The sequence below is a fragment of the Calcarisporiella thermophila genome (assembly GCF_041956535.1).
Source record: "Calcarisporiella thermophila strain CBS 279.70 unplaced genomic scaffold VTP21scaffold_11, whole genome shotgun sequence".
NCBI lineage: Eukaryota > Fungi > Calcarisporiellomycota > Calcarisporiellomycetes > Calcarisporiellales > Calcarisporiellaceae > Calcarisporiella > Calcarisporiella thermophila.
Genome location: NW_027192201.1, coordinates 566,950 through 578,386, shown reverse-complemented (window position 1 = coordinate 578,386; position 11,437 = coordinate 566,950). Strand labels below are relative to the sequence as shown.

Below are 11,437 nucleotides of genomic sequence, written 5' to 3'. Positions count from 1 at the left end.
GACGTTCTCATTATTTCTGATTCGAACCGTAATCTTAAGCAATTTATTTGTTTTCTTTCCTTTTACCTTGCTATTTCTGTGATCATTAGGAATGACTTCTGTACATTTCTTAAACTCACACTGAATTGTAATCTCACATGGTATCACCAAAATTAAGGATCTCGCCCAAGTCTAAATTTATTTACAAAGGAGTGAGAAAGAACTCGAAGTCCAGATCAGTAAGGAAAATATCCCGTCAGCAGCAGCAGTCAATCCATGGCCATTCTTCGGTTGACTCTACCACCGATTCGTGGCTTACCATGCTAATTAATGCGTTTGAGCATGATTTCGATCGTACTCTTACCTATCGTGAATTGGAGCTAAAGCGCTATTTACTTGACCAGTATCCACGTTTACGGAGTGAGCGTTCGGAAACAGTTCAGGAGCGCATGCGTGAAACTTTGCAACAGTATGATTGTTTTAGCAATGTCTCTCGAGGAACATGGACGTTTCTGCCGCATAAAAAGCCATCAGCAGACTTTATTACGGGATCGGTTAAGATTCGGGAGGAGATCACAGAAAAGAGCTGGTACTTGGATAGAGATGAAAAATCGAAGAAACCCGAATTAAAAGTAGAAGATGAGGAAGATGAAGATGTTGAGATTAGTGTCGTTGATGAGGACGATGATATAGCAACCTCTAGAAAACCCGAGAACCCTATGTATAGTTTTGGCGGTTCAACTACGATGGATAACTGTGATAAAAATACAGCAGAAAAAGCCAGTCCTGTGCACTCGACGATTGATTCTGGCATTGAGGACATCGAACTGGACGAGATGATTGATCCTGTGCAAAACACTTATCAAAATGCAGATGGGGAACCTTCAACTTCTACACTTCCACCAAAGAAACGGTTTTTTACTTTTGCCACTCCACCTAGCTCTGGATCTGATAGCCAAGATAACTCTTCGCCCAAAGAAACTCCGCATAAACCAGCCAAAAGAGTTAAAACTCCAAGCTACTGGTGGATGGATCGGTCTCCGTTTGAAAAAGAAGATCTCGTCGCAGATATGGACGATATGCAGTGCGGCACACCTAGCTCATCTTCCACCGAAGAGGAAGATTGGCGAGAATTAGGACCTCAACAATTAAACGGACGGCGGCATTCGGTATCTGGACCTCTTCACGACTACTTTCATTGGTATCAGCGTCAGCGTGGTATAAAATACCCCACCCAGCGCTCTGATAAAAGTGTGTATATAGCGTGCCCTATGCTTCAAACTCCACGCCTTTCTGCTCGGCGCTCATCCGTACACTACCCACGACTATCACCTATGGCTGAGCTGGAGGAGGAGGAGCGTGAACGCAGGCTAGCAGGTGGAGGAATTGAACTGGAAATCGAGAATGCACAGCGATCTGCGGCAGAGACAATGGTGTATGATCTCCAAACCCCACGCTCCCCTTCATGTTTCTCACTTCAAAGTTCTCGATCATCTTCAGTTGAGCATCTGTCGGACACTCACTCAACTATTAATTGCTCACTACCTTCAGCACAACATTCCCAGAGCATAGGTAGAAGCGAACAGGATGCCATTGCTGCATTGGCGTTACTCGGTAACAAAGGCGATGATTTAGGTGGACCATTTTGAGATTTTGCCCATTTTAGCATGTAACAATTTTTAATTTTATTTACTCAGGTTACGGGTTTATATTCTTTTTTCTTCTTTGTAAAGTTTTTGTATCATTTTTGTTTTTGATTAGTATATATTTGCAAAAATAAAAGCATAACGATCAAATTTAAGATATTTTTACAGAAAGAAGCAGCATCAACATATTACTCGTAACAGTAAAATTATGCCTGATCAACACTGTTGACCACATATTTTAGCAGATCGTTGGCGCTTATTGAGGATCTGCTTGAGCTGGATGAAGGAGGAGAATGGAGTACAGGGCGGTGACTAGACTCTCCGCGAGTTAATTGAGTTTCCCTCTGATGCTCTTTTAAAATAGTTTCTTCGGCAGCGTCTAGTAGTGATGCAGCCACTGTAGATGCAGCATTTGTCGGGTCTGCCGCCCAGTTCAAGGATTCGGTAAGAGCGGCCAGATTCACCGTAATGAAAGCAACGAGAACAAGGATTGCACCAAAATAGTATGCAATCCCAAGGGAGATATGCTTATAGATGGTATCGCCAATAAGTGCGAGGGGAATCGTTAGGGAAAGACCTAGCGTGACTACCAAAGGTGAAGTTTTGAGCATAGAGAGCAACCATAGATAGTCGGATCTACGTAGTAAAATAGTTAGCGTAAAATGTCAGAGAATATGTTTTCACAGCAATACAATAGTTACAAAAAGGTTCCAAAAAAGGCATTAATCAAGACCATCATCCACACGGTGCTTGAGGGTGGTAACCCAAACTTTTCAAGGCCAACATAATGGAGAACAATAAACATCGGCCAAAGCATCAAGATGTTGAAGATTCCGACGAATCCGAAAAAAAGCGGCATATCAATACGACTTTCATCTCTAATCCCTATAGAACACCCAACTTTATAAATTAGCTTTGGAGCGTGCGACAAGATATTCACTCCTACTTACGAGTTTTAAGTAAGATAATATACGCTCCATACAAAAATGCCCCTGTAAGAGCCAAAAAATCTCCAAATAATGCAAAGGGTGCATTATTTTTCTGTGTACTATCAGATGCGTGGGAATTGTCTGAAGTCGAAACCAATATAACTCCAAGGATGCTGACTAGTACAGCTAGAAGCTTAGTTAAACTGAATCTTTCAACTCCTACCACAGCTCCAATCAGTAGGGTAAAAAAACCTATTAGAGCATAATGGAGGTCAGCTGATAAGTAAAAGATAAAAATACTTCATTTCATGGACATTTCAGTACCAGACATCGATGATAAGATAGTGGAGCTAGCCACCGTGGTGTATGCAAGGCTTGCGTTGGAAGCCCAGTTAGCGAGAAACCATAGTGAGCAAAACATTGCTCCCAAACATGAGTGCTGAAACAGAATAAGTATTAGAGCTAGCAGCTAATAAAGGGACTTTCGAAATTCTAAAATACTCACCTCCCGCAATGTCAACTTCTCCATAGAAGCCAAATCAGTATCTACATGGGTTGGGGTATCAGACACATTTTGACTGTGTTCTCTGTGTCTTTGCAGACGGTGCCTGATTTTGGCTTTGGTAACATCAACAACAGCTTTCACTACTGCCCCTACTAAACTTTCGTTGGAGGCCTGGAGAGTAAAAGGAACCACGAATTAGGGAATGAAAAGGATACAAATAGGACACCGAAAACATATATTTTATTATTGAAAAAAAAAACTTACCCGTGAATCTACGCTGTCTCTAAGAGTTTGAGGCCTACTATTGAATTCAATATCAGATAATGTTCAAGACATAGCTTCGATAAAAAATAGTTACTGATTCTCTTCATCATCAAGCACCTCATATGCTTTTCTTCTTCGTTGACAATTCAACGTGTCGCCCAATGCGAACAAGATGAAGTAAAATGAAAACGACTATTAGAAAACAAAGCATTAATTTGATATCATTCTATAAGAAGGATGATTTGGTAATTACGCTGGTATTTATATACGTGACAAAAAACGGTTTATTGAAGCTTTGGTCTTGAAATATGTCATTCATTATGAAGGATGACGATACCCAAAGAAAAATCACACACAAGAGTAATAATACGCCTCGCACGTATCGGCCAAAGGACGCACTCGCTAGCCATTGCCCTACCAGCCAACTTGTTAATCTCGAATTTATATTATTTAACTCCATAGACACATAGACACTTTAGCGATATTTGATAATTTGAATATTGAGAGACTTTAATTTTAGTGGTGAATTGTGGCGTGAATTTATTAAAATGACTGGTTGAATAAAAGTCTACTCATCTGTGACACAGCCTTCGCTGGCAGTCTTGACATTCTTAATGTATTTGTAAAGGGTTCCTCTTTTAGCTTTGAAAGGGGGTGCAACCCACTCCTTGCGACGTTTGGACATCTCCTCTTCAGACACATGAAGGTCGATGACTCGCTTTTCGGCATCAATCGTGATACGATCTCCATCGCGAACCAATGCAATTGGGCCACCCATCTGCGCTTCAGGAGTTATATGCCCAATAATGAAACCGTGAGATCCACCAGAGAAACGGCCGTCTGTAAGCATGGCAACATCCTTTCCTAGACCAGCGCCCATGATAAGCGAGGTAGGTTTCACTATCGAACAAAGTAAAAATGAATAATATGTATATGCAACAAATAGACAGTAATATGCATACACATTTCGGGCATTCCGGGTCCACCTTTAGGTCCTTCATAGCGAATGATAACCACTGTTTTTTCACCTCGCGGAATTTCATTGCGTTCCATTGCAGCGCTGAAGTCATCTTCCCCCTCAAACACACGAGCTGTTCCTTCAAATTGGAGCCCCTCCTTGCCTGTAATCTTTGCAACTGAGCCCTCAGGCGCAAGGTTACCACGAAGGATTTGCAGATGGCCCGTCTTCTTGATTGGATCTGAAAGCGGGCGGATAATTTGTTGCTCGCCTAGTGAAGGCACTTCAGCGAGATTTTCTGCGAGAGTATTACCGGTGACAGTGAGACAGTCTCCATGGATCATTCCATTCTCAAGCAAGTACTTGAGCACTACCGGTGTACCGCCCAGTTTGTGCAAATCTTCCATTACATATTTACCACTAAATATGAGGTGACATTGATATGTAGTGAAACCGTGAAAACAATCAATTTGATTATATGAAGATAATATACCTTGGCTTCAAATCTGCGAGGAAAGGGGTACGATCACTAATTGCCTGGAAGTCCTCCAGAGTTAACGGAACCTCCAATGCTCTAGCGATGGCGATCAAATGAAGCACCGCGTTAGTTGAACCTAATGTTGCAAGTATAATTTAAATATCTATTCAACTGAAAAAACTATAATGTATACCTCCAAGGGCCATGGTAAGAGTTATTGCGTTTTCAAACGCCTCACGCGTCATTATGTCTTTTGGTTTAATATCTCTTTCGAGCAGGTTGCGAATTGCTTCACCCGCCCTGAGACATTCTGCTTTTTTCTCAGGATATTCCGCTGGTGTAGATGAACTATATGGAAGTGCCATACCCATAGCTTCAATAGCGCTCGCCACTGCACCAATATAAAATTTAGATTATCAAGAGAGAAACGCTAAAATTCAAAAATGAGTAACTTACTCGTGTTGGCGGTGTACATTCCACCACAGGCGCCAGCACCAGGGCATGCATGCCTTACAATATCTGCGCGCTCCTCCTCTGAGATGGCCCCGGATAAATATTCTCCATAGCATTGAAAAGCAGATACAATATCAAGAGATTTTTCCGGGTGGCAGGAGGATCTTCCTGGGCGAATAGTGCCACCATAAACCATAAGCGATGGACGATTAAGACGCGCCATAGCAATCAGACAACCCGGCATATTCTTATCACAGCCTGGGTAGAGAGTCAGGATATAAATAAACAAAAAACACAATACTATTGCAATATTACCTGGAATTGATATGTTGGCGTCGTACCACTGAGAACTCATTACCTAAAGAAAAGGTTTAATAAAATGTTTACTTCTTGATGATTGTGAATCATAAACGTACCGTTTCAATTGAATCAGCAATCAAATCTCGAGACTGGAGTGAAAAACACATTCCACGCGTACCCATTCCAATAGCATCGCTGACGCCAATCGTGTTGAAGCGGTACCCAATGAGACCAGCCTTTTGTACGCCTTCTTTTACTTGAGCAGCCAGGTCAAGCAAGTGCATATTGCATGGGTTGCCTTCATACCACCTATAGTCTGAAAGTTAATATACGAAAGTAGAGACTGGAATATGAGTAATCCATACACGCTTGAAATTCCTACTTGTGCCTTATTCATATCCTCCGGCTTTAGACCAGTAGCGTACACTAAAAGATCAAGATTAATGCAAATATTAATTACCTCGAAAATAATCAGTAGAAAATATTAAGATAATTACACATTGCCTGTGCTGCACCCTGGGCTTTAGGCTGGGTGATTTTTGAGCTATATTTGTTAAGCTGGGAGGAGGTCGAAGAATGCCGGCATCCTACGAGCGACTGGGTGTTCACTCGATGACTGTTGAGAAATAAATTAAATATTTGGAATCATAAACTTCAACAAATTTACTACTGACATTTTAACTTCGCCAGTTTTTTGACTTGCCATTTGAGACATTCTTGTAAGAAATCTCGACATAATATTAAATATATTCTTTTGCTCTTAATGAATATGAATGCAAAATAAAAGATATAAGACGAAATATATTTTAGAATTGAATTTTAGATATCGAAGTATTATCTATGAATTTGACAAAATATGATACACGATTAATTAACTTGTAACACGTGATAAGCGGCTTAGTCCATAACAACGCAAATATTTTGTGCTTCGCTTTCTCCAGGGTAACTTCCAGTTCTTCAGTACTTGTAACACGGCCAGATCCTACTCAGAACTTGCTGTGACTAGTTTTTTATATTTCCATTTGTTATTCTCAACACTTTCGTACTACTCTCTTTTCCTATACAACCCAATTTCAATATTTCTTACTTCTTGATTCTTACCACTATAGTTCTATTAATTTAGGTGAGGATATAGCATAATTTACACAAAAATATAATTTCTTATTTAACAAATGTATCCTTCCCTCTATCATTTATAAATCACAACCTTTCCAATAAGTACCGCGACTGTTGCGTTAGGTTGGTAACCTTAGGATTTAATAAACTACCAATGTATAAATATTATCTAATGTTTAGTCAATTATGTGCTTTAGTGAAATACTGTTAATAAGTAAAAACCCCTTTGCTTAATGTAACCACCATCATTCGTAATAAACGTCCACTTTTTTTGTTTTTTATGTGTATAGTATAGCAGTTGATCGAAAAAAAGTGGATTACTGAATGCACTCAAGGCATTTAACTGAAAACTCATGTTTTTAATATAATATAAGCCCATTAAAAAATACAATACAGCATGGAATTCGAGAGAGTCGATATGATCCAAAGAAAGAACTCTAAACTCTTTCTCAGATATAAATATACATGAATATAGCAAAATTAAATAAGTACAAGCAGTCTTGGTGAGCATTTATATCGTACGATTATCCAGACAACCGAGCCAAACAACTGTACTATGCCAGTAAAAATAATGAGATGATTGAAACTTGTTTGGTCTACCGATTTAATGAGAGTGCCTGCTGTGGGAGGACCGATTAAATTTGCAATACTAGCAAACGCGTATACCATACCTTAAAATTATAGAGATGAGCAAATATGAATAATGAATTAGCAATAATTATTATACCCAATCTTGCACCGTATTTCTCAATTGGGCTAATCTTGGCAATATATGCCGGTAAAAGAGATATAAAACCACCTAGCAATGAATGAAAATTGTAACATATCACAACGATATGTGTATTAATTAAATCGTTATATAAATATCCGTCACGCATGTAAAGCAATGCTTTTTACCCGAAAATAACCCGTAGAGAGCAGAAAAGGCAATAACAGCTGGGGCAGTCCTGGAGGGTAACCATAGCACGAAAATCAAACTCGCTGATATGAAAGTTGTAGGAACAAGTATGTTAAGACTTTATATTACAAGAGAAGTCAAGACTCTTAAAAATAATTGAGGAGATGAGAAATTCTTACCATCCATAGTGATCAGCTAAAAACCCAGGCAAGACTCGAGCAAGAATACCAAGCCCATTAAGGACAGGGAGAAGCGAAGCAGTATAATTTGCTGACACGCCTTCAAAGTCTGCAAAAATTTGAATATAGAAGTATGGTATAAACACGGAATAGAATATCCTAAAAACATATATCAACATTGATATTCCTTGAGTATTATTTACTTTGCTAATACGCAATATCACGTTTTTACTTACAAAAATGCACCGATCACAGCAAGTGTGTATCGCACATCCCGAAAGCCTCCAAAGTCAATAAGTTGGATCAGAGATTTTGGACACTGCGACGGAAGACGACTTTTGACAGTAAGGATTGAAATAGAAAGGCAGCCAAGTACAAAAAATGCCATGATTCGAACAGCCCAACCTTTGATAGATAGGAATGATATATTTTGTAAGACCAAAAACTATTGGCATGGAATAAATATAAGAGTACTGTTTACCGAATCCAACTCGAGAAAGCAGTTGATGTAACATGATAGGAAAGACAACACCTCCTAATGAAGATCCTGAAGCCACAATACCGATTGCATAGGCGCGACGTTTATCAAACCATTGCCCAATGACAGCTAGGGCAGGAGTGAATCTTTTAAATAAAAAAATATATAAATTTGAAAGCGAAATTAGCTTATTCCTATTAAGATGTGACCATAAAAAAATACTTACAATAACGCATTTCCTAATCCGAAGAGAATACCTTGGGTGATAAAAAATTGGTATATTTGATTTTTCTGACAAATAGACAGCATCATAAGAGAAAACACTGTAAGAAAAGAGCCGACAGGAATTAAAAGCTAATAAAGGGTATGTTAAACACATTCGATATGTTAGAACCCAGTATATTGAGTCAATTATTATTATCTTACTCTTGTTCCATATATATCAAACCACTTTCAATTCAAGTTGAAGTATGATCTTAGAACATTAATATATCAACAATAAATAAAGCGTTAAGCAAACCTGTCCAACTAGCAGGCCCAGGCCGTATAACAAAAAAAGCTGAGTGGTGCCTATTAGACTAATTACTGAATTAGAGTATTCACTTAGCATTGTTGATTGATAGTAATCCTGAAATACTCCCTACAAATAAAAATGCAATTGAGAAAAAGTATTTGGACTAAGAGTCAAAGGGAATAATACTGCCGTTTGGAATAGCTACATACATATGCGTTAACTATCCCGAATGTGGCGAAAAGACTCAGATAAGATCCTAAAACTACAAGCCATCCTTGCAGTCCACCATCTGGTGGTTGTGGCGGGCTAAGTGCTGCTACTTGGTTATCTAATACTTCTTGTTGGTCATTTATTGAGGTTTCAGTTACTGTCCCTGAAAATGAACAGGAATTTGGTTGCGAGCTAGTTTTGGATAATGCACTTGAAAAGTGATCTAGAAATGCAGTTCCATGTAATCTCATGTTCACTACTCCTTGTTGATGCTGTTCTTCCTTGCTCTGAGAAATTTCATCCATAGTTATGTGAATACTTTTGGAAATAGAATTGGTTACAAAATGCAATCAATTTTAGTAAAAGTGCTTTAATGAAACTATCTAGATACAAGCGAGCAATTGCAAGATAAGGAGTGTAAGGAGAAAATACATCAACCTCTACCTCTTTTAAGTGTTTTTTTAATGGCATTTTAATGCCATATTGTTTCACAAGAATACAATCTCATAACAAAATAAATCATTACATTTACCCACTAAAACTATTTTCCGGTGATACTTTAGAAGCCACACATTATTAATCCAAAAAACTCTATAAACAAGAGTGTACAAGCTGGCACAGATTGAGATAGGGTCACATTTAGACCTCAATCTCTTGAGCGGATTATTTAGGAGTTTTTGAATATTTCTTTGCTTCCTTTAGTTTTTGCATTATTGTTGATCAAACTGACCGGCCAGCATTCATAAATACTTCTAAAATAAATGATAACCAATTGCTAAGGGAATAGATTGAGTAGAAAAATACTATATTAATTTATTGTTTATAGAGCTGAAATTCATCAGTCGATACAGATATAGCGCAATGTCACGAGGATTCTTAAACATTCCTTTCTGGACGAGTTCTATATAACGTTTTCCATAAAAATGTCATTGGATTCATAGTCTGAGGAACTTGAATGAAAGTACTGTAGCTAGATTGGCCAACATGTTGTCTGTATCTATTTTTACGGGATAATATATAGTATATATAAATTTTCTACCAAGCTTGAATAGTATAAATTGTGTTAGTTGCAATCTCAATTTATTTGATCATACCGAAGTTTTATATTGAACCCGAAATTGTTCAATAAGTGAAAAAGTACGGAAACATTTTTCGTGGTCGCTTTTTACCAGGTGAAGAATTTATTTTGTAAAGATATTCTTTACAGATTGGTAGGATGGGAATATTCGCGAGCGTAGGCAATGGAACTATTGATGCAACAATCTATCAATCTGGTTTGATTCCTACTAACACTTGTAGCCCTTTTTTCAATTAAACAAGTTGACTCGGTATCAGTATTTACTATTCTATACATAACACTGAAAGCTTAGTTGGAGGCTCTGAACTCAACATTCACCTCGAGGCATATTATGCCTCTAATAAGACTTTGTGGCAATTTGTTTATGCACAATTGTATGCTTAAAGCATAATTTTAATAAAGGACCGATACCAAGCAATAGCTGGACTCACAATCCTGTCCAGGTTCAGAATTCGTGCTTTCGCTTTCACTGTTTTGTGTTGGACTTTCATCGCTTTGAGCTCCACTCTCATTGCTATAATAATTATCTTTTTCACTTAAGTATTCAGAGTTCAGTCTATGGGGTGATTCTTCTACGGCCTCTTCATAACTATTATCCATTGTATTGGTGAGGAGAGATGATTTGAACTATCGAAGCTTTAGAAAATGATTCAAACTGATATTACTAAGAAATGTGTGTTGACTAAACGAAAAAGAGTCCAAGCATTCTCAATACTATCTCTCTCTTTGTAGACTTTCGGTAGAAATTTCAGTCTCTCTGGGCCTTATCTTCTTCACATAGAATTAGTTCGTGATTCCACTTTGTTGATCTGCCCATCCATTGGCTTTTGCACACGGAACAATTGCACAGCATTCGATTTGGTGGCATTTTTGATCTATATAAGAGAGTGGGTATCATGTTCCATTTCTAAATACCCATAGCTGATGTGATTTTTATTATAAGTGACCTTTTGGACTTTAATTCCATTTCATATATTTCCAATGCTCGATAATATAGGTGCTCGGCAGAATCGTATTTTCCTTGCATATAATGGATTAATGCCAAGTTGTTTAGAGATGTACCTGTGAATACATGTTTAGATCCCAACCATTTCTCTCGGATATCCAGTGCTCGTCGACAAAATGATATAGCTTTATCGATATTACCAGAGCGTCTGTGTATCATAGATAAATAATTCAGTATAAATGCGATATCTGGATGTTCAGGTCCAAGTGTCGTCTCCCGAATAGCAAGTGATCTTTGGTAAAACTGTCTAGCTTTTTCATAATCTTCTTGATCATAATAGAGAATTGCAATAGCTTTCAAAGTATCTGATATATCTAGATTATTTAGTCCCAACTTCTTCTCCTGAATAATCAAAGCCTGATTATAAGAATATTCTGCTTTATAATAGCAACCCATTATTTGAAGGATAAAGCATTGCTTCTTTAATATTTTCGCTGTTTCTAAGT

The 11,437-nt window shown here is 38.1% G+C and overlaps 5 protein-coding genes across 5 annotated transcripts; 1 reads left to right on the top strand and 4 right to left on the bottom strand.

Annotated features, from left to right (window-relative positions):
* Positions 1–137: 137 nt before the first annotated feature.
* On the top strand, positions 138–1,628 carry VTP21DRAFT_1364 (uncharacterized protein; the record flags this gene model as incomplete). Its single annotated transcript, XM_069391443.1, has 1 exon — positions 138–1,628. The coding sequence occupies one exon, from the start codon at positions 138–140 to the stop codon at positions 1,626–1,628; it is 1,491 nt and encodes a 496-aa protein (XP_069251485.1).
* Positions 1,629–1,831: 203 nt separating this feature from the next.
* VTP21DRAFT_1363 (uncharacterized protein) lies at positions 1,832–3,642 on the bottom strand (the record flags this gene model as incomplete). Its single annotated transcript, XM_069391442.1, has 8 exons — positions 1,832–2,261; positions 2,327–2,510; positions 2,576–2,806; positions 2,879–2,993; positions 3,060–3,230; positions 3,324–3,360; positions 3,418–3,515; positions 3,577–3,642. The coding sequence occupies 8 exons, from the start codon at positions 3,640–3,642 to the stop codon at positions 1,832–1,834; spliced, it is 1,332 nt and encodes a 443-aa protein (XP_069251484.1).
* A 249-nt stretch (positions 3,643–3,891) lies between these two features.
* Positions 3,892–6,248, bottom strand: VTP21DRAFT_1362 (uncharacterized protein; the record flags this gene model as incomplete). The annotated part of the gene is made up of 10 exons (XM_069391441.1): positions 3,892–4,223; positions 4,286–4,701; positions 4,775–4,895; positions 4,953–5,150; positions 5,216–5,470; positions 5,528–5,570; positions 5,629–5,821; positions 5,878–5,938; positions 6,010–6,128; positions 6,187–6,248. 10 exons carry the CDS (start codon positions 6,246–6,248, stop codon positions 3,892–3,894), a joined length of 1,800 nt encoding a protein of 599 aa, XP_069251483.1.
* Positions 6,249–7,108: 860 nt separating this feature from the next.
* On the bottom strand, positions 7,109–9,212 carry VTP21DRAFT_1361 (uncharacterized protein; the record flags this gene model as incomplete). Its single annotated transcript, XM_069391440.1, has 10 exons — positions 7,109–7,299; positions 7,356–7,427; positions 7,526–7,644; positions 7,706–7,864; positions 7,942–8,110; positions 8,187–8,329; positions 8,410–8,537; positions 8,610–8,633; positions 8,704–8,823; positions 8,907–9,212. The coding sequence occupies 10 exons, from the start codon at positions 9,210–9,212 to the stop codon at positions 7,109–7,111; spliced, it is 1,431 nt and encodes a 476-aa protein (XP_069251482.1).
* A 1,680-nt stretch (positions 9,213–10,892) lies between these two features.
* VTP21DRAFT_1360 (uncharacterized protein) lies at positions 10,893–11,387 on the bottom strand (the record flags this gene model as incomplete). Its single annotated transcript, XM_069391439.1, has 1 exon — positions 10,893–11,387. The coding sequence occupies one exon, from the start codon at positions 11,385–11,387 to the stop codon at positions 10,893–10,895; it is 495 nt and encodes a 164-aa protein (XP_069251481.1).
* Positions 11,388–11,437: the final 50 nt, after the last annotated feature.